The sequence below is a fragment of the Aotus nancymaae genome, unplaced genomic scaffold, assembly GCF_030222135.1.
Source record: "Aotus nancymaae isolate 86718 unplaced genomic scaffold, 86718_ANA_hifiasm-v0.15.2.pri h1tg000015l_0, whole genome shotgun sequence".
Lineage (NCBI taxonomy): Eukaryota > Metazoa > Chordata > Mammalia > Primates > Aotidae > Aotus > Aotus nancymaae.
In genome coordinates, this window is record NW_026988426.1 from 1,285,340 (window position 1) to 1,306,238 (window position 20,899).

Consider the following 20,899-nt stretch of genomic DNA (forward strand, 5'->3'; position numbering starts at 1 on the left):
GGGATTACAGGCGTGAGCCACCGTGCCCAGCCTGAAGTTCCAAGTTTCTAATCATGGCTTGGTCTTTCCACTGACCAGCCCCCAAAGCTGAACCCATCGGGGATCCAAGAGTTGCCTTATTAGAACAAAGACATTCAGCACTCAGGAAATTCCAGTGGATTTAGTAGCTCTGTGTCAGGAACCAGTGTCAAAGATCAAATAATAGAACAAAACATGCTCTTAGCACCCTTAGCCCTCAGGAATTCTCTAAGGGTTTGGGGAGCTCTCTGCTAGTCACTGGGGATGAAGACCAAATATATATTTATCATGATAACACAAGGCTTATTATACAAAAATCTGAGTATTTCATGCAGAAACGAATAAAATAGAACATAAAACTCATCTCCAGCCAGGTGCGGTGGCTCACACCTGTAATCCCAGCACTTTGGGAGGCTGAGGCAGGCGGATCACCTGAGGTCGGGAGTTCGAGACCAGCCTGACCAACATTGAGAAACCCCATCTCTACTAAAAATACAAAATTAGCCGGGTGTGGTGGCACATGCCTGTAATCCCAGCTACTCGGGAGCCTGAAGCAGGAGAATCACTTGAACCTGGGAGGCAGAGGTTGCAGTTAGCTAAGATCACCCCATTGCTCTCCAGCCTGGGAAACAAGAGCAAAACTCCGTCTCAAAAAAACCTCATCTCCAGTAGAGCAAGTGTGCTTGTTCTTTCCAGGTCCTGTGAAAATGAAGGAAAGGGGGTATCGCCTAGCTCAAGTAGGGGCTCCCACCATCACAGCCAGGAACACTATCTCCCTGATGCAGGTGAGCTGGGGCAGGTGTAATAGACAGAGGCCTCTGCTTAAAGGAATATCATCAGGAAGCAGCAGTCAGAGCACTAGTGGCCCCTGAAAAACACAGGGCAGAGCTCCAGGTCTAGTCTGGGTGGAGGTAATGGTGGCTTCTCTTGCTCTAGGAACTGTCTAGAAACTGAAGGGTCTCTGGCCTGGACAGGACCTTCATCTCCCTCTAAGGGTTTGGAGCCATGTCAGGATGGCTGCCCTTCGAATGTCACTGCTTATTTTCTGTGGCTGAGGCTGTCTAGATCTGGCAGGTCCCTGTGGCCCAGTGAATTAGAAACAGTTCTCGGCTGGGTGCAGTGGCTCACCTCTGTAATCCCAGCACTTTGGGAGGCTCAGGCTGGCAGATCACCTGAGGTCCAGAATTTGAGACCAGCCTGACATGGAAAAACCCCATCTCTCCTAAAAATACAAAATTAGGTGTGGTGGCACATGCTTGTAATCCCAGCCACTCAGGAGACTGAGGCAGAACTGCTTGAACCCAAGAGGCAGAGGTTGCGATGAGCTGAGATCAGGCTATTTGCACTCAAGCCTGGGCAACAAGAGCGAAACTCCATTTTAAAAAAACAAAACAACAAAAAAACCCAGTTCTCTCCTGTTTGTACTTTCTTTAACCATGAGGATTAATCTGAGTGACAAGTGCCTGAATGCCTGAACTGGTCATTGGAGAGAATTATAAATACAAACTACCGTTTGTTTGTTTTTTTTGAGGGGGGAGACATTGTCTCACTCTGTTGCCCAGGCCAGTCTGGTGTGCAGTGGTGCGATCTCAGTTCACTGCAACCTCCGCCTCCCGGGTTCAAGAGATTCTCCTGCCTCAGCCTCCTGAGTAGCTGGGATTTCAGGCACCCGCCACTACACCTGGGTAATTTTTGTATTTTTAGTAAAAACAGGGTTTCACCATGTTGATCAGGATGGTCTCACAGACCTGACCTCAGGTGATCCACCTGCCTCGGCCTCCCAGTGGAGTAAGCCACTGCACCGGCCCTTTTTTTTTTTTAAAGGTCTCACTTTGTTGCCGAGGCTGGAGTACAATGGCGTGATCTTGGCTTACTTGCAGCCTCAGCTTCCTGGGCTTAAGCAGTCCTTCCATCACAGCCTCCCAAGCAGTTGAGACTACAGGCACACACCACCACACCCAGCTAATTTTTGTATTTTAAAAGTAAAAGAGGGGGTCTTAAAAAAAATAGTAAAAGAGGCTGGGTGCAGTGGTTCATGCCTTTAATCCCAGCACTTTGGGAGGCCGAGGTGGGCAGATCACAAGGTCAGGCATTCAAGACCAGCATGGCCAACATGGCAAAACCCGTCTCTACTAAAAATACAAAAATTAGCCCGCTGTGGTGGCTGGCACCTGTAAGTCCCAGCTTCTTGGGAGGCTGAGGCAGGAGAATCGCTTGAATCTGGGAGGTGGAGGTTGCAGTAAGCTGAGATCGCGCCATTGCACTCCAGCCTGGGTGACAGAGTGAGACTCTGTGTCAAAAAAAAAAAAAAAAAAAGTAAAAGAGATGAGGTTTCACCATGTTGGCCAGGCTGGTCTCAAAGTCCTGAGCTGAAGTGATCCACCCACTTCGGCATCCCAAAACATTGGGGATTACAGGCATGAGCTAATGCACCTGGCCTGAGAGCAATTTTCTTTCTTTCTTTCTTTTTTTTTTTTGACACAGAGTCTCACTCTGTCACCCAGGTTGGACTGCAGTGGCACGATCTCAGCTTACTGCAACCACCACCTCCCAGGTTCAAGCGATTCTCCTGTCTCAGCCTCCCGAGTAGCTGGAATTACAGGTGCCTGCCACCATGCCTGGCAAATTAGAGCACTCTTTAATACAGACATAGGATTATGTTTAGGATATCAAAATAATTTGAAATGGATCTCTTATATTACTGAGTTCTAGGGAGAATACACTCAGCTCAACTTAAACTGAATGTCAGAATGTGCTTAGAATAACTGTGGAAAGAGAAGAGACCATAATTGGTCTCAGAGACTATAATGGACACTTTTTGAATACAAGTAGTTTATTTGCCTGGGAGAGATTGCAAAAGTTAGGGAAGGTAGAAAAGACGGAGAAGGGAAGTAACCCAATGAGACACCTACTGGGATGAGTGCCTGTGTGCAATTCATGGGGAACCTCTGGAAACTGTAAAACACATGCTTCAGAGTTTCCACACATGGGGAGATGGAGAATTTGGTGTTTATCAAATTCTCATCAGTGATTAGTTGATGGCTGCTCCCAGGATGTCTTATTACCCTGAAGGCCACGAGGTGTAGACTGAGTCAGATGAAGCCCATAGAAGGTGTTAAGGCCAGAGGGACTTCAGAAGGGCCCATAGCACCTACTACAAATGCTGACTTAGAAGTCTACCAGAATCTACTAACACATTCATTTTAGACAATAGGTAGCTTTGAGCTGTTCTTCATACCTCACTAGTTACTAGTGAGTAGCCCTTAGGTTTTTTTGTTTAAGTCTATACATTAGCAGGTCATAGTTGTATGTAATACAGGAAAGGCATTCTTCAATTTTTTTTTTTTTTTTTTTTTGAGACAGCATCTCATTCTGTTGCCCAGGCTGGAGTGCAATGGTGCTTTCTTGGCTCACTGCAACCTCTGCCTCCCAGGTTCAAGTGATTCTCCTGTCTCAGCCTCCCAAATAGCTGGAACTGCAGGCACGCCACCATGGCTAATTTTTGTATTTTTAGTTGAGATGAGGTCTCACCATGTTGGGCAGACTGGCCTTGAATTCCTGACCTCAAGTGATCCGCCAGCCTCCTGGGATTACAGGTGTGAGCCACCACACCTGGCCCATTCTTCAATCCTTCAGTCATTCACAACTCATGCAATGGTCCCCAGCCTGGCAACCACAGGGCAAAGCTTCTACAGCTCCCTTCTGCCTTAACTAGACTGGAGGGAAGGAGGGTACAGAGAATGCAAGAGAGTGGACACAACAGCCTACCAACCTTTTCTCTTTTGAGACAGCCTCACTCTGTTACCAGGGCTGGAGTGCAGTGACAACACATCATGGCTCACTGCAACCTTGAACTCCTGGGCTAAAGCGATCCTCCCACCTCAGCCTTATGACTAGCTGGGACTGGAGGTGTGAGCCACCACACCTGGCTTTTTTATTTTTTGTAGAGACGATATATTGCCCAGGCTAAAATTTCCTTTTAAGCATTTCTTCACTACAGCAGAAGATTGGCTACAAAAAGGCCTCCATAGAAAAACCCTTTTAGTTACATTTATTGCTTTTCATGAAAAAAATCGAGTGATACACACTTGAAGTAGAGGTTAAGTCCTAGTCCTTCAATGACTGCTTTCCAGTTAATATCACGTGGATATGTGTCCTTTGTGAGTGCCCTGGTGCTTAATAAAGCTCGTGTGCCACTTGAAAGATTTTCCACATATAACACATGGGTAGGGTCGGCTTCCGGTGTGAATGACCTGATGTCGAAAAAGATTCCTCTTAAAACTAAACGTTTTCCCACATTCTCCACATTGAAAGAATTCCTCCTCTGTATGGATTCTTTGATGCTGAATGAGATCCACATTCCGACCAAAGGACTGTCCACATTCACTGCATTTATGGGTGTTCGGTTTGCTGTGAATCTGTTGATGACATAGAAGGGTTGAATGCCGGCCAAAGGCTTTTCCACACTCAAGGCATTTATGGGGTTTTTCTCCACTGTGGATCACCTGATGTCGAAGAAGGGTTGAATTCTGACTAAACGTTTTTTCACATTCGTTACATTTGTAGGGTTTTTCTTTGGTATGAATCCTCTTATGTTCAATAAGGTATGCGAGCTGCCGAAAACACTTTCCACAGTCATGACATCTGTATGGCTTGTTTTGCAGGTGACACTGTTTATGGACTGTAAGAGCTGACCGCTGTCTGAAGGCTTGCCCACATACCTTACACTCAAAGGGATTCTCTAAAAAGTGAATTCTTTGATGTTGATCAAACCATGCCTTACGCCTAATGACTTTTCCACATTCACTGCATTCATAAGACTTTGCTCTTGTGAGTATTTGCTTGTGCCCCAAAAGCAAAGATCTTTGATTGAAGGGTTTCCCATCCTCATCAAAGCTGCCCTGCTTCCACCTTGTTTGCGCATTCTGATCTTGAATAAGGTTAAGGTTTTGAAGGAAGCCCCTGCTGTATTCATCGCCACTAGTAGGGAAAGTCAGCCTGCAATTGTCCACAAATTCTTTACACTTATGTAATTTTTCTGAAAGTTTCTTGGCTGATTCCTGCATTACCACTGATATCTTATATGACTCTAAATCTTCAGAAAATTTCTGTCTTGGAGTTAGCTTTTTCATCTTGTGTCTGGCTTCAGAACCTAGCCAAATAACAAGAAAAGATGTAAATGAACTGTCCATCGCAGAAGCAAAAAAGGAAGAGAAGCCAATGGTTAGGGGTCTAGGACAATCAAATGAAGCTAAGAAGTGATCTCTTGTTTGCATCATCAGACTCAAGAAACCAAAATTCTGAATTTCTTTTTTTTTTTTTTTGGAGACGGAGTCTGGCTCTGTCGCCCAGGCTGGAGAGCAGTGGCAGAATCTCAGGTCACTGCAACTTCCGCCTCCTGGATTCAAGCAATTCCCCTGCCTCAGCCTCCCGAGTAGCTGGGATTACAGGCGCCTGCCACCACGCCCAGCTAATTACTGTATTTTTAGTAGAGACAGGGTTTCACCATGTTGGCCAGGCTGGTCTTTGAACTCCTGACCTCAGGTGATCCACCCTCTTCAGCCTCCCAAAGTGCTGGGATTACAGGTGTGAGCCACCATACCCAGCCTGAAATTCTGAATTTCATTGGACTCTTCACTCTCGTAACAAAAAGAGGTCTCAGCACCAACAAACTCACTAAAAGTGCACAGAAATGTGTGTGCCAGAGAACGTGAGAGCAGAGCCCATCACCGTTATTAGAAAAACAACTTATTCTAGGTAGTAGTGCCAAATAAAAGTCAAGAGAGGTAGCATGTTATGCTTCAAGACACATTTTTTGAGACATGCCGAGGCTGGCGTGCAGTGGCATGATCTCAGCTCACTGCAATCTCCACCTCCTAGGTTCTAGAGATTTTCGTACCTCAGCCTCCCAAGTAGCTGGGACTACAGGTGTGTACCACCATGCCCGGCTAGTTTTTGCATTTTTTAATTTTTTTTTTTTTAATACGGAATGCTTCACGAATTTGCATGTCATCCTTGCACAGGAGCCATGCTAATCTTCTCTGTATTGTTCATAGTTTTAGTACATGTGCTGCCAAAGCGAGCACTAGTTTTTGTATTTTTAGTAGAGATGGGTTTTCACTATGTTGGCCAGGCTGGTCTTAAACTCCCAGCCTCAAGCAACCCACCTGTCTCAGCCTCCCAAAAGTGCTGGGATTACAGGCATGAGCCACCATACCCGGCCTAGATACATGTTTTTAATAACTCTAGGTGAAGCATCTACTTAAAAAACGGAGAAAGCATAGGACAGAACAGAAAAGGAACCAGAGGGAAGTAGGGACAAAAGCCAACTGACTAGAGCAGTGGGTCTCCAGTAGGGGTGAGCAGGGTTAGGACAATGGAGACATTTCTAGCTGTCACACCTGGGGAGGTTCAACTAGTGTCTAGAGGATGCAGGCCAGGGGTGCTACTCAACATCCTAGAATACACAGGACATGCCCCCATCCCACCCCCAAAGAATTCATCAGGACAAAATGTCAGTAGTACCAAAGAGAAACCTTGGATGTGAAAAACAGTAGCGGCTGCATCAGGGCACAGTAAGTAGAAAAATGCAGATATGTCAAGAAATATGAAAACAAAACAAAGCAAGGGAACAAGAGGCATCACAGAGAAAGGACAAGTAATGAGGGTAGAATCAAGGGGCCTCTAGGGTGCCCTGAGAGTTGTCACTTTAGAAAATACTAAAGCAGCTACATCAAAGCAGCACTTTTTCCTGCATGAGAGAATAAGCATTCCATACTTGAAATCAAACCCCACTGTCCATCTCCCAACTGTATGAGATTTCTTCTTTTTTTCAGTCTTGCTGTCACTCAGGCTGGAGTAGTCATGTAATCTCAGCTCATGTAATCTCAGCTCACTGCAACCTCTGCCTCCCAGGCTCAAGCAGTCCTTGCACCTCAGCCTCCAGAGTAGGTGGGACTACAGGCATGCGCCATCACGCCCAGCTTAAATTTGTATTTTTTGTAGAGATGGGGTTTCACCATGTCACCCAGGCTGATCCTGAATTCCTGGGCTCAAGTGATGCTCCTGCCTCTGCCTCCCAAAGAGCTGGGATTGCCGGCATGAGCCACCATATCAGGCCTGTGTGAGATTTCTTAATCTTTTAGTTTCTTCATCTGGGAAATGGGGACGCTGATCTCCTCCCACTTCACAGGGCAGGAGGGATGAAGAAGTGGGATAATATATGCCCAGCACCTGGCTCAGCATCTGGCACTCAGAAAGGGCTTCACTAACGTGACTTCTCTTCCTCTTCCTGATGCCACTTGCCTGGGTCTCTTCCTCACCCACCTGGGCAAGCACTACCGGAAGCCTTCCTATTCCCAGCTCTCGGTAGATCCAGGATCCACTGCTCGTCCCAGTTCTCCAGCTGACAGATCACCTCAGGTTTGGGGAACTGAAATCCTACTCACGGAGAAGTAAATGGGATGTGGCTGTTAGTGAGTTACAGAGACATGACCTGGGGCTCAGTGGCAAACAGAGATAAGGACAGTAATCAAAAGGGCTGGTGACAATAGAGATTGGCACAATCTTTGTAAATATCTGGCAGTCTTTATTGAAAGCCTGAACAATGTTCATACTTTTGGCTGTGGTCATTTCACTCTTAGAAATACAGCCTAAAGTACAATTGCAACCAAGATGAATGTGCCAGAGACGTTCGGCACAGTGGTACTGCAGTGGCAAACTGGAAATAAACTGAATATCAACAGGGAACAGTTAAATCAATAGTAGCACATTATTGTGATGAAGGCAAAAGTATCAGGCAGATATTAAAAATCCTTGTATTCAATTATTTATTTATTTACTTTTGTGATGGAGTATTGATCTGTCACCCAGGCTGGAGTGACAATCTTGGCTCACTGCAACCTCCACCTCCCAGGTTCATGCAATTCTCCTGCCTCAGCCTCCCAAGTAGCTGGAACTACAGGCACACGCCACCATGCCCAGCTAATTTTTGTATTTTTAGTAGAGGTAGGGTTTCACCATGTTGGCCAGGCTGGTCTTGAACTCTGACCTCAGGTGATCCACCTGCCCCAGGCTCCCAAAGTGCTGGGACTGTATACAGGTGTGAGCCACTGTACCTGGCCAAACATTTTTTGTGTGTGTGTGTGTGTTTTGGTTTTCTTTTTGAGACAGAGTCTCACTCTGTCACCCAGGCTGGAGTGCAGTGGCACAATCTTGGCTCACCGCAGCCTCTGCCTCCGGGGTTCAAGCGATTCTCTGGCCTCAGCCTCCCAAGGAGCTGGGATTACAGGCGCTCATCACCCCGCCTGGCTAATTTTTGTATTTTTAGTAGAGATAGGGTTTCACCATGCTGGCCAGGCTGGTCTCAAACTCCTGACCTCAGGTGATCCACCCACCGTGGCCCCCCAAAGTGCTGGGATCACAGGCATGAGCCACTGTGCACGGCCCACTATGTATTAAAATAGAAAAATACTGCCTATATATTTTAAAGCAGAATACAAAACTCATGTATAGAATGATCCAAATTTTGTTTTAAAAAGCTATGTATGTGTGTGCATTATGTATGTGTGTGTAAGTAATTAATAGAGTTTGAGCATCCCTAATCCAATATCTGAAACTTTTTGAGCACTAACCTGACATAAGTGGAGCATTCCACACCTGACCTCATGTGACCAGTTGCAATCAAAACGCAGGTGCACAACACACAGTTAACTCAGCCTTCCCCAGGGAAAAATAAAAGGACCTTCAAGCTATGTGTCTAAGGTGTATATGAAACGTAAGTGAATTTCTTGTTTAGATTTGGGTCAGACCCTCGAATTATCTTATTACACACATACAAGTATTCTAAAATCCAGAAAAAAAATCCAAAATCCAAAACACTTTTGGTCCTAGGCATTTTGGATAAGGGATCCTTGTCCTGTAATAGACACACAGACAGACTGGGAAAAAGTAAACCAAAATGTTAACAGGAGTTATTTATGGAAAGTGGGCTGGCAGGTGATTTTTATTATCTACTCTATTTGCTGATGTATTTTTCCAGAATTTCTATAATGAAAATTATTTTTAAAACTAGTAAAATGTGGCCGGGCGCGGTGGCTCAAGCCTGTAATCCCAGCACTTTGGGAGGCCGAGGCGGGTGGATCACGAGGTCGAGAGATCGAGACCATCCTGGTCAACATTGTGAAACCCCGTCTCTACTAATACAAAAAAATTAGCTGGGCACGGTGGCGCGTGCCTGTAATCCCAGCTACTCAGGAGGCTGAGGCAGGAGAATTGCCTGAACCCAGGAGGCGGAGGTTGCAGTGAGCCGAGATCGCGCCATTGCACTCCAGCCTGGGTAACAAGAGCGAGACTCCGTCTCAAAAAAAAAAAAAAAAAAAAAAAAAAACTAGTAAAATGTATAAAAGAGTGTAATGATATAGTATAGAAGCACTCTCGGCCAGGCACGGTGGCTCATGCCTGTAATCCCAGCACTTTGGGAGGCCGAGTTGGGCGGATCACCTGAGGTCAGGCATTCAAGACCAGCCTAACCAACGTGGAGAAATCCCGTCTTAACTAAAAATACAAAATTAGCCGGGTGTGGTGGTTAGTGCCTGTAATCCCAGCTATTTGGGAGGCTGAGGCAGGAGAATCACTTGAACCCAGGAGGTGGAGGTTGTGGTGAGCTGAGATGGCACCACTGCACTCCAGCCTGGGCATCAAGAATGAAACTCGGCTGGGCACAGTGGCTCACCCCTGTAATCTCAGCACTTTGGGAGGCTGAGGTGGGCAGATCACCTGAGGTCGGGAGTTCAAGACCAGCCTGACTAACATGGAGAAACCCCGTCTCTGCTAAAAATACAAAAAAATTAGCTGGGTGTGGTGGCGCATGCCTGTACTCCCAGCTATTCAGGAGGCTGACATGGGAGAATTGTTTGAATCCGGGAGGCGGAGTTTGTGGTGAGCTGAGATGGCCCCATTGCACTCCAGCCTGGGCAACAAGAGCGAAACACCATCTCTAAAAAAAAAGAAAAACAAAGAAGCATTCTCAAATGTTACTATTGGATATGCAAAACAGTGCAAATTTTGTTGAAGAATCATTCAGTAATCAATAAAGAATAAAGTGCCATCTCCTTTAACTTCAAAATTCTGATTTGGGGAAAGTCTTTGGGAAATGATCAAAAATTCATATGAAGATTTATACTCAGAAACATCTATTCAAACATAAATACACAAGCAAACCAACAAACAAAAACAAAGCCAAGCTGAATGTCCCAAATGAGAAAACAATGAAATATTATTACAGATCACAGTGGAATTACGCTTGTTTACTGTTTCTGTGGGAAAACGCTGATACAATAATGTTAAGTTTAAAACAGATTATAGGATTACACATAGAATATGCTCAGCTACTTTTGTAAAGGCATAGGAAAAAAAGACTGGAAGGAAATCTTCCAAAATACTAACGGTGCTACTCCTATATAAATTCCTCTTCTCTTCCTCCCTTTCTATACCTTCCATGTACTAATGTATGCTCTTGTAATGCTTTTTAAAAAAAGGGAAAATTAAAATTATAAAAATCCAGATGTGGGTAGATGATCCCACAAGAGGTAGTCAAGACCCTGTGCTAAGAGTGTCAATGCAGGGGCCAAACATGTGGCCCCAGAAAGAAAACTATTTACCAAGGCAACTCCCACAGTGGGAGACTACAGTGGAATAGGAGTGGGTAGGCTCCTGAAAAGATGGAAGCCGTGAAGGTTCAGATATGAAGTTGGTTTAAAATCATGTCCTGAGCACCCACTAATGTTACAAACCAAGAAGTTACCTATTTCCAGAGAAAAGAAAGAAAAAAACTTTCAGGAGCATAAGAAGTGAGCCTTTGGACTATAAATCCACCATAATCTTCTCAACTCCTGGAGGTCTTACAGATGTGAAACATGGGGTGAGGGTGAAGAATGCATTAAGTGTCTCTGTCTGAGCCCTAACACAAAAAACACAACTATTCATTGTCCCCAATCCCTTATGTGAAACTCTTGGGACCAGATGTGTTTCAGGAGTCAGAATTTTTCCAATTTCAGAAAGGTGACCTGGTGTAAGTATTTTACATAATGTATCATCCCCAGTAGGCTTTGAAGTGGTACCTTTAAATACACTGTTGTTGCTGTTTTGTTTTGAGACAGAGTCACACTCTGTCACCCAGGTTGAAGTGCGGTGGTGTGATCTTGGCTCACTGCAACCTCTGCCTCCCAGGTTCAAGTGATTCTCCTGTCTCAGCCTCCCAAAAAACTGGGACTACAAGCATGTGCCACCACACCTGACTAATTTTCATATCTTTAGTAGAGATGGGTTTCACCATATTGGCCAGGCTAATCCCAAACTACTGACCTCAGATGATCCGCCCATCTTGGCCTCCCAAAGTGCTGGGATTACAGGTGTGAGCCATCGTGCCCAGCCTACACTGTTATTTCTGAAGTTGGGCATATAGATATGCATACCAGTTGGAAAAATAAAGACAATAAATGGTTTCCTATGGGATGAAGTCAGGTTTCACTGTGGTGATGTCCAGTCAGGGCTTGTAGCCACATGAGTTATGAAAAAACTTTGTTTTCAGCACTTTTTCTGATTCTGGAATTACAGATAAGGGCCTTAGGGCTTGCACAGACACTCAGAACACAGACAAAGCCCAATCTTCAAGCCGTGTCCTACCCAGCAAGACCATGTTCCTGTAGTTCTCCAGCATCACATCTCGGTAGAGGTCCTTCTGACCCCAGTCGAGGTGGCCCCACTCCTCTCTGGTGAAGTACATCGCCACATCCTCAAACGAGAGCAGCTCCTGGAAAAGTAGCTGATAAAGGTAACTGCAATTCTTACAGTAACTTGTGCATGATGATTATTCTACAGGTGAGGAAACTGAGGTTTGGGGAGGTAAAGTGTGTGGGCCAAGGCCACCCAATTCATAAGGAATAGATTCAGGGTTCCGTTCAGGCCTTCTGGCCCTAAGGCCAGACATGCTGGCTTCCATACCATGGGGTTGACGGATTTAATCTCTAAAGGGCCAAATGGTAAGTAATTTAGGCTTTTCAGGCCCTCTGGTCTCTGTTCCAGTTCCTCAAACCTGCTGTCAATTTGAGGAACAGCAAATCAACAATCTGAGGAACAGCTTTTGTGTTGGAGCACAAAAGCAGCCATGGACTACAAGTAAGCCAATGAGCACAGCTGTGTTTCAGGGAAACTTCACCAAGCTGTCCAGGGCATTTTGCTCACCCCTGTTCTATACAAATAACATATTGCTTCTGCCCCGGGTTCCTTAGGAAAGAGATGAAGTCACTGGGGGTTGGTTAATGTGCAGACTATTTACAAAGGGATGAATAGGCTCAACAAACATGAACAAGGAATGTGGAAGCTCATAGGTGCTGGCCACCCTGGGGAACCAGGGCCTGCTAGGTCTAAGGAATAAGGTGGTGAGGGCTGCTGGAGCCCAGAATGCTCTGGAAAGGGAGCAAGACTGGAGCTGGGCCGAAGAGGATGGAGCCACACCCATCCCACAGAACGGCAGGGAGGGAGCCATGGGAAGAGAAACCCAGCTTCAATTTCCCCCAGGCCTCCGGAGCCCTCTAGCCTCTTCATCCCATTGCCACAAGACCAAGCAGATGTGCCAAAGCGAGGGAGCCCGCTGCTGGAGAATATAAAAGGTACAGACCAAACCCCAGACACCTGAGGAGCATATCCAGAGGGGGCAACAAAGGACACAGCACAGTTAGCACAGGGGGACTTTACATCTGCAAGTGACTGTCCCCCTCCCGTTGGCTGAGCACTGAAGATGCCACATACTCCCACACCACTGCAGGTTACGGAGCAGAGGGACCCAGGGGCTGTCTACACACTCCCTCCTCTCACAAGACACTGTAGGGTTCAGAGGGGACGTGTACAAGGCAAGCATTCACTGTCCTATGAGTGGTCAGTAATAGGAAATGCCCACCCCATCCTGAGAAGCTTCATATAGCTCCCCTCTGCAGACAGACACCAGAATCTCACAAATTATATGGACTTTCTTTCCTGCCTATCAAACCTGAGTTCAACTGCTATGGTTGTAGGCCCTTTCTCACCATCATCCAGAATGTCACTCTTTTACCAGAGCTGTGCTGCAATGTCCTCAATCTGACCTACTCAGCCACCTGCATTCCTGCACCTGTACGAGGTTAACAAGCATAACAACATGGGAATAAAACGGCTTCATCTTCCAGATTCACTGATGCATGGTAACTCCTCTCTTAACATCTGCAGTAGGTTCTTGGCAACTGATTTTTAGCGAAAGTATGTACAGCAGCAAGTCCTTGAATAACTTTGTTTCACTGTAACAGTGATGGAAAAAAAATGGTTTCGATATATACAGTTTCCCTTAAAGTTGCAGTTTCCAAGAAGCCATCAACAGCTACGACTTGTACATTGATAGTTGGGCCCCAAATGTTGCTTAAAAGTTCCATTTTTTTGTTTGTTTTTGAGACAGAGTTTCGCTCTTGTTGCCCAGGCTGGAGTGTAATGGCCCGATCTCAGCTCATTGCAACCTCTACCTCCTGGGTTCAAGTGATTCTCCTGCCTCAGTTTCCCAAGTAGCTGGGACTACAGGTGTGCACCACTACACACAGCTAATTTTGGTATTTTTACTAGAGATGGGGTTTCACTATATGTTGGCCAAGTTGGTCTCCTGATGTCAGGTGATCTGCCTGCCTTGGCCTCCCAAAGTGCTAGGATTACAGGCATGAGCCACTGTGTCCGGAGCCTCTCTCCTTTCTTTCAAACTCAAGTCTCTTCTAGGCTGGGTGTGGTGGCTCATGCCTATAATCCCAACTAGGCCAGGCGGGATGGCTCACGCCTATAATCCTAAGATTTTGGGAGGCTGAGGCTAGTAGATGGCTTGAGCCAGGAGTTCAAGAACAGCCTGGGTAACATGGTGAAATGTTGTCTTTACAAAAAATACAAAAATTCGCCAGGCATGGTGGCATGTACCTGTGGTCCCAGCTACTTGGGAGGCTGAGGTGGGAGGATCACCTGAGCCTGGGGAGGTCACGGCTGCCATAAGCCACGATCATGCCACTGCATTCCAGCCTGGGTGACAGAGTGAGACTCTGTCTCAAAAAAAAGACAGACAACTCAGTATCCTCTGATCGCCCTCCATAATGCTACAAATTCGATAAATGACCTTCCATTACACCCTTTCATAGGAATAGTTCAGAATTTATTATGAGAAGTTCCTTACACATCTATCTCGCTAATCAGATTGAGAGTTGATCTCCCAGCACAGAAGACAGCACCTGGAGTGTGTACAGCAGTGGGTGCACGATAATGCTCATGGAAGATACAATGGGCAACTACCACAGGACTAACAGTGACAACTTAACCTGCTGCTAAACTATAACCAGATACTGCGCAAAGGACCTCACAGGGCGTTTTTCACTGAGTCCTCACAACTCACTGTGATAGGCCCTCTCATTGACCCATTTTATAGAAAAGGAAACTGGAGCCAGAGTGTTTATGTAACTTACTGAAGGGAGCCCATGTGACTCCAGAGGCTAAGCTCTCTACATCACCCTTTCTAAGAAGGAAAACTCCCCACATTGATCAACAGGGATCAACCTGAGGAAGGACCTGCTGGTGGCAGTGACTACGCTGAGGAAGCAGATGGAGAGCCACAGCTCACCTTCCCACAGACTGGTGGGAACATGGCTTCCACGGCCTGGTCTTTGACAAGGGGTGGGATCCTAGGCATCAGGCTGAGCTGGAGAAGAAAAAAAAGGGAGTCAGTAAGGCCAGCCCTAATTTGAAGCTCTCTTGCTTGGCAGGCAGATCTAGAACCAGGAATCCTAATGGGGCCCACAGACAAAACTTAATACAAAGTCACTGTGTTTGGTGTTGGAACATATGATGAAATGCATGAGCCACTACAATAAATATAGGAATTTCTGAGGCTAGATCAATTTCCCAAGCTCTATTCAAGGGGACCAGCAGCCCTGCCATCCCCTTCTCCCTAGAACATGTCATCTTCAGCACCTCATGTACAAAGGGACAGCAGGTAGACCACATATAAAAATAGCACTCTGGGGCTGGGCACGGTGGCTTACGCCTGTAATCCCAGGACTTTGGGAGGCCGAGGTGCATGGATCACGAGGTCAAGAAATAAAGACCATCCTGGCTAATATGATGAAACCCCTTCTCTACTAAAAATACAAACATTTAGCTGGGCATGGTGGTGCATGCCTGTAATCCCAGCTACTCAGGAGGCTGAGGCAGAAGAATCGCTTGAATCCGGGAGGCAGAGATTTCAGTGAGCCAAGATCACACCAATGCACTCCAGCCTTGGCAACAGAGCGAGACTCCGTCTCAAAAAGAGAAAAAAAAATAGCACTCTGATCCACTCCCTGCAGCAACCAGCTCCGAAAGCCAAACCATAGCCTCTACAGCCACGGGTCCCAAATCAGGACTTGTTCAATATCTAGTAGCTTTATCAAAAATTTTGCTCCCCATTCCCTTTAATTTAGGACCAACAGGAGAAAGCCAAGACTACAGGTACGTGCCTGACCATGCCTGGCTAATTTTTGTATTTTTAGTAGAGACGGGGTTTCACTATGTTGGCCAGGCTGGTCTTGAACTCCTGACCTCGTGATCTCCTTTTACCCCCCAACTTCAGGTGCTGTCCCCTCCCCTATCATACAGGATGTCCTAAGTCTAGTTAACCTAAGGATTCTAGCTAACCGGCTTTTCTCTAAATCTACTTATGTATTTCCAACTCTGCTCCTAAGGTCAGCTCCACTTACTGACAAGCCCTCTTTGAAAGTTTTTGTTTTGGGGGTGGTCCCTCAATCCCCACCTCTAGCCTGCCTGGTGATTTGCTAACAGGATTCAGCAAAAGTAACAATTACAGACTAGCTTGCTTTTTTTTTTTTTTTTTGAGATGGAGTCTTGCTCTGTTGCCCAGTCTGGAGTGCAATGGCATGACCTTGGCTCACTGCAACCTCTGCCTCCCAGGTTCAAGTAATTCTCCTGCCTTAGCCTCCTGAGTATCTGGGACTACAGGGGTGTGCCACCATGCCCAGATTTTTTTGTATTTCTAGTAGAGATGGGGTTTCACTCTGTTAGCCAGGATGGTCTCAATCTCCTGACCTCCTGATCCCCCCGCCTCAGCCTTCAAAGTGCTGGGATTAGAAGTGTGAGCCACTGTGCCCACCCCCTTTTTTTGAGACAGAGTTTCGCTCTTGTCGCCAGGCTGGAGTGCAATAGTATGATCTCAGCTCACTGCAGCCTTCACCTCCTGGGTTCAAGTGATTCTCCTGTCTCAGCCTCTCAAGTGGCTGGGACTACAGGTGAGTGCTACCAAGCCCAGCTAATTTTTGTATTTTCAGTAGAGATAGGGTTTCGCCATGTTGGCCAGGCTGGTATTGAACTCCTGACCTCAGGTGATCCACCTGCCTCAGCCTCCTAAAGTGCTGGGATTATAGGCATGAGCCACCACTCCTGGCCTACAGACTTGCTTTTTAATTAAGTGTGAATTTTAATGAAATTCACTTTCATTTTAAAGGAAGCCCCTTGAACATAGTTTAGAAGACCCTTTGCCTTTTTTTTTTTCTTGAGGGGTCTCCCTCTGTCATCCAGGATGGAGTGCAGTGGTGTAATCATGGCACACTGCAGCCTCAAACTCCTGGGCTCAAGCAATGCTCCTGCCTCAGTCTCTTAAGTAGCTGGGACTGCAAGAGCACACCACCATGTCTAGCTGTTTGTAGTTTTTTTTTTTGGAGATGGGGTTTTGCTGTTGTCCAGGGTGGACCCTCTGCCTCTTTAAGCAAAGAGGTATACTCCAAAAAAGATCCTGATCAGTGTTCCAAGGCTGAGGCAGAAGCCTCATCCCTTTTATTCTCTACACCAAACTTGTCCAACCTATGCGGCCCAGGACGACTGAATCCAACCCAACACAAATTCATAAACTTTCTTAAAACATTATGGCCGGGAGCGGTGGCTGACGCCTATAATCCCAGCACTTTGGGAGGCCGAGGCGGGTGGATCACGAGGTCAAGAAATTGAGACCATCCCGGTCAACATGGTGAAACTCTGTCTCTACTAAAAATACAAAAATTAGCTGGGCATGGTGGCGCACGCCTGCAGTCCCAGCTACTCAGGAGGCTGAGACAGAAGAATTGCTTGAACCCAGGAGGCAGAAGTTGCGGTGAGCTGAGATCGTGCCATTGCACTCCAGCCTGGGTAACAAGAGTGAAACTCCGTCTCAACAAAAACAGAAACAAAACAAAAACAAAAACATTATGAGCTGGGCGCGGTGGCGCGTGCCTGTAGTCCCAGCTACTCGGGAGGTTGAGGTGGGAGGATTGCTTGAGCCCAGGAGTTCTGGGCTGTACGGGTGTCCGCACTAAGTTCAGCATCAATATGGTGACCTCCCGGGAGCGGGGAACCACCAGGTTGCCTAAGGAGGGGTGAACCGGCCCAGGTCGGAAACAGAGCAGGTCAAAACTCCAGTGCTGATCAGTAGTGGATCGCGCCTGTGAATAGCCACTGCACTCCAGCATAGCGAGACCTCGTTGCTTATTAAAAAATATATATATATAAAAAAAAAGGAAAAAAATTATGAAAATTTTTTTGCCTTTGTTTTATTTTTTGCTCATTAGCTATCTTAGAGTGGGTGTATCTTATGTGTAGCCCAAGACAATTCTTCCAATGTGTCCCAGGGAAGCCAAAAGATTGGACACCCCTGCACTATACTTACTGAATATCTGTTTGTGAAGGCTGTGCATTTGTATGTCAGACTTGCTAATGAAAAATCAAATGGAGGCCATGTTTTGGGTACAGTCCTGGGCCAACCACCCACAGCCACGTAAGGCAAACTTAATATACACTGATTTCTCCCTTCAGTTCAGGACTTGGAGGCTGCAGTGAGCTATGATGGCACCACTGTACTCCACTGTGGGTGACAGAACGAGACCCTGTCTCTTAAAAACAACAACAGGCCAGGCGCAGTGGCTCACCCCTATAATCCCAGTATTCTGGGAGGCTAAGGTGGGTGGATCACCTGAGGTCAGGAGTTCGAGACCAGCCTGACCAATATGGTGAAGCCCCGGCTCTACTAAAAATACAAAAATTACGTAGTGGCATGTGTCTGTAATCCCAGCTACTTGGGAGGCTGAGGCAGGAGAATCCCTTGGACCCGGTAGGCAGAGGTTGCAGTGAGCCAAGATTGCACCATTGCACTCCAGCCTGGGCAACAAGAGCGAAACTCCGTCTCTAAACAACAACAGGCCGGGCATGGTGGCTCACACCTGTAATCCCAGCACATTAGGAGGCTGAGGTGGGGAAGAAGGGGTGGGGGTGAGGGGATAAAGAGAGATCACGAGGTCAGGAGTTCAAGACCAGCCTGGCCAACATAGTGAAACCCCGTCTCTACTAAAAATACAAAAATTAGCCAGGCATGGTCAGGCACATACCTGTAGTCCCAGCTACTCGGGAGGCTGAGGCAGGAGAATCGCTTGAACACGGCAGTTGGAGGTTGCAGTGAGCTGAGATGGTGCTACTACATTCCAGCTTGGGCAACGGAGTGACACTTAGTGTCAAAACAACAACAATTTCTTATTTCCCTGAAAAGTAAGCGCTGACCAGGAAGGAAGCTTTTTTTCTCGTCCGCATGATAAACTGAACCAATCAGCTACAGATACAAAGCTGATCCAGCTCGACTTACCCTAGAAGGAATGCAAGTTGATAATGGCCAATTACAGTCAAGATCACTGCACTTCCTCATTATGCTTTCTAAGCTGCCATTGGAACAATCCACCAGCCGCACAATAAACTCTTAAAACTTTAACTGGAACGGGATTGTTAACTTTTAACAAAATCCAAAATGCCGCTTCACAATCACGTGAACACCTTCCACTGACAAGCACGGCTCATCTCCCACTCTAACAAAACCAAGCCCTGGCTTTCTGCAGCCATTCATTCTTCAGACTTTGCTCTTCTCGCTGCTGAAGACCTGACACCGCCAAAAATACTCAAAAGCCGGTGTCATGGGCCCCGAGAGCCTCCGCACAGGCACGGGAGCGTCCCTTGAGAGCCGAGGGTCTCCGCAGTGGCCTCCCCGCCGCACCCACGCTCCCCACAACACTAGTTTCCTTCTCCCCAAACCTGCTGACGCCTCCGAATCTCCGACTCGCCGCCTCCACCAGGGGCGGCCATGGGTCTGGGCTCTCCTCTCGGGGTTCCCAGGCCCGACCCGAGGTCTGTCTGGTCCGCGACCCTCAGTGAACTACCCCTTACCCGAGCAACGGGCGCGGGCACACTGCAGGATTTAGAGCCTCTCGCTGGCTCTAGCTGAGCAGCGGAGCAGAGCGTCCCTGCACGCGGCCCCTCTAGGACTGCGGAGGCTTCGCAACTCTCTGGTCAGACAAAAAGTGGGATCCGTCTAGAGTGATGCATACAACTCCCCCGGCCCGGACCAATCAACGGCAGCAGAGAGCACCGGGAGAGTCACGTGACGCTCAGGTCCCGCCCCTCCTGTTTAATCGTAACAGAATTTAAAATTATTCTGATTCCAGAGTGACACAATTTGTTTCTTTGGCTGTGCGTTTGTGGAGGGGAGAAAGGTTATCAGATAATATTACATTTTTAAGGGATAATTGTGTCTTATGTAAATTACCCTCAAAATATGATTTTAATATGATTAAGGAGTTAATTGTTTTTCTTTCCTTTGTCTCTTTTTTCACACTGCATTAAGTCCCAGAGGGGTTGTTTTTTTTTTTTCCTATTTTTTTCTTTATTCCAAAAAAAAAAAAAAAAAAACAGGATATGCATGCAGAATGTGCAGATTTGTTACATAGGTATAGATGTGCCATGCCATGGTGATTTGCTGCACCTAGTGACCCGTCCTCTACGTTCTCTCCCCTCACCCCCCACTCCTCAACAGGCCCAGGTGTGTGTTGTTCCCCTCTCTGTGTCCATGTGTTCTCAATATTCAACTCCCACTTATGAGTGAGAAGATGCTGTCTTTGGTTTTCTATTCCTGTATTCAATTTGCTGAGGATGATGGCTTCCAGCTTCATCCATGTCTCTGCAAAGGACATTATCTCATTCCTTTTTATGGCTGCATAGTATTCCATGGTGTATATGTACCACATTTTCTTTACCCAGTCTACCATTGATGGGCATTTGGGTTGGTTCCATGTCTTTGCTATTGTAAATAGTGTTGCAATAAACATACGTATGTTGGCTGGGCAGGGTGGCTCATGCCTGTAATCCCAGCACTTTGGGAGGCCGAGGTGGGTGGATCAACTGAGGTCAGGAGTTTGAGACCAGCCTGGCCAACATAGTGAAACCCCGCCTCTACTAAAAATACAAAAATTAGCTGGGCATGGTGGCATGCACCTATCATGCCAGCTACTTGGGAAGCTGAGGCAGTAGAATTGCTTGAACCTGGGAGGCAGAGGTTACAGTAAGCCAAGATCGTGCCACTGCACTCTAGCCTGGACAATAGAGCAAGATTCCATCTGAAAAATAAATAAAGTAAAATAAAATAGAAATAAAAGAGATGGGGTCTTGCTATGTTGCCCAGGCTGGTGTTGGTCTCTTGGGCTCAAGTGTTCCTCCCATCTCAGCCTCCCAAAGTTCTGGGATTACAGGCATGAGCCACCACACCCAGCTCCTGTTTGCTTTAACAAAAAATGAGAGAACAGTCAGTGCTCCAGGTTCCAGACATTTGAACCTAGCGAAGGCAGTGAGGTCAGGCCTGGCTGCCCCTAGGCAGATGACAAGGAATTCAGTCCAGCAGGTCGTTCCAGGAATAGGAACATGAGGAGGGAGCCGGATGACAGGTCAGGCCAGCGCAGTCCTTGGGCCGATTGCTTTTGTGTCTTCCAAG

At 46.7% G+C, this 20,899-nt stretch overlaps 1 protein-coding gene and 1 non-coding gene across 8 annotated transcripts; both read right to left on the reverse strand.

The window, feature by feature from the left end:
• Positions 1-4,052: 4,052 nt before the first annotated feature.
• On the reverse strand, positions 4,053-19,364 carry ZNF789 (zinc finger protein 789). 7 transcript variants are annotated; one of them, XM_012455524.2, is made up of 5 exons: positions 19,171-19,364; positions 14,696-14,773; positions 11,704-11,830; positions 7,345-7,458; positions 4,053-5,170 (listed from the first exon to the last, which is right to left on the reverse strand). In XM_012455524.2, exons 1-5 carry the CDS (start codon positions 19,219-19,221, stop codon positions 4,158-4,160), a joined length of 1,383 nt encoding a protein of 460 aa, XP_012310947.1. In that variant the 5' UTR covers positions 19,222-19,364; the 3' UTR covers positions 4,053-4,157. The 7 variants fall into 7 exon arrangements, with proteins under 7 accessions (XP_012310947.1, XP_064232493.1, XP_064232492.1 ...); XM_064376423.1 differs by lacking the exon at positions 19,171-19,364 and adding an exon at positions 18,480-19,162; XM_064376422.1 differs by lacking the exon at positions 19,171-19,364 and adding an exon at positions 18,098-18,289 and having other exon boundaries at positions 14,696-16,443.
• Positions 5,997-6,104, reverse strand: LOC135275126 (U6 spliceosomal RNA). Its single transcript, XR_010342843.1, has one exon. It is a non-coding gene; the product is annotated as a U6 spliceosomal RNA (small nuclear RNA).
• Positions 19,365-20,899: the final 1,535 nt, after the last annotated feature.

Excerpts from the sequence above, each read along its gene's own strand:
- ZNF789 (XM_012455524.2), bottom strand. The coding sequence starts at position 19,221 with ATGGCCGCCCCTGGTGGAGGCGGCGAGTCGGAGATTCGGAGGCGTCAG. Across the intron at positions 14,774-19,170 it reads AGATTCGGAGGCGTCAGCAG|CTCAGCCTGATGCCTAGGAT; the intron begins GTTTGGGGAGAA and ends TTTCTTCTCCAG. Across the intron at positions 11,831-14,695 it reads TCCCACCAGTCTGTGGGAAG|GAGCTGCTCTCGTTTGAGGA; the intron begins GTGAGCTGTGGC and ends CTACTTTTCCAG.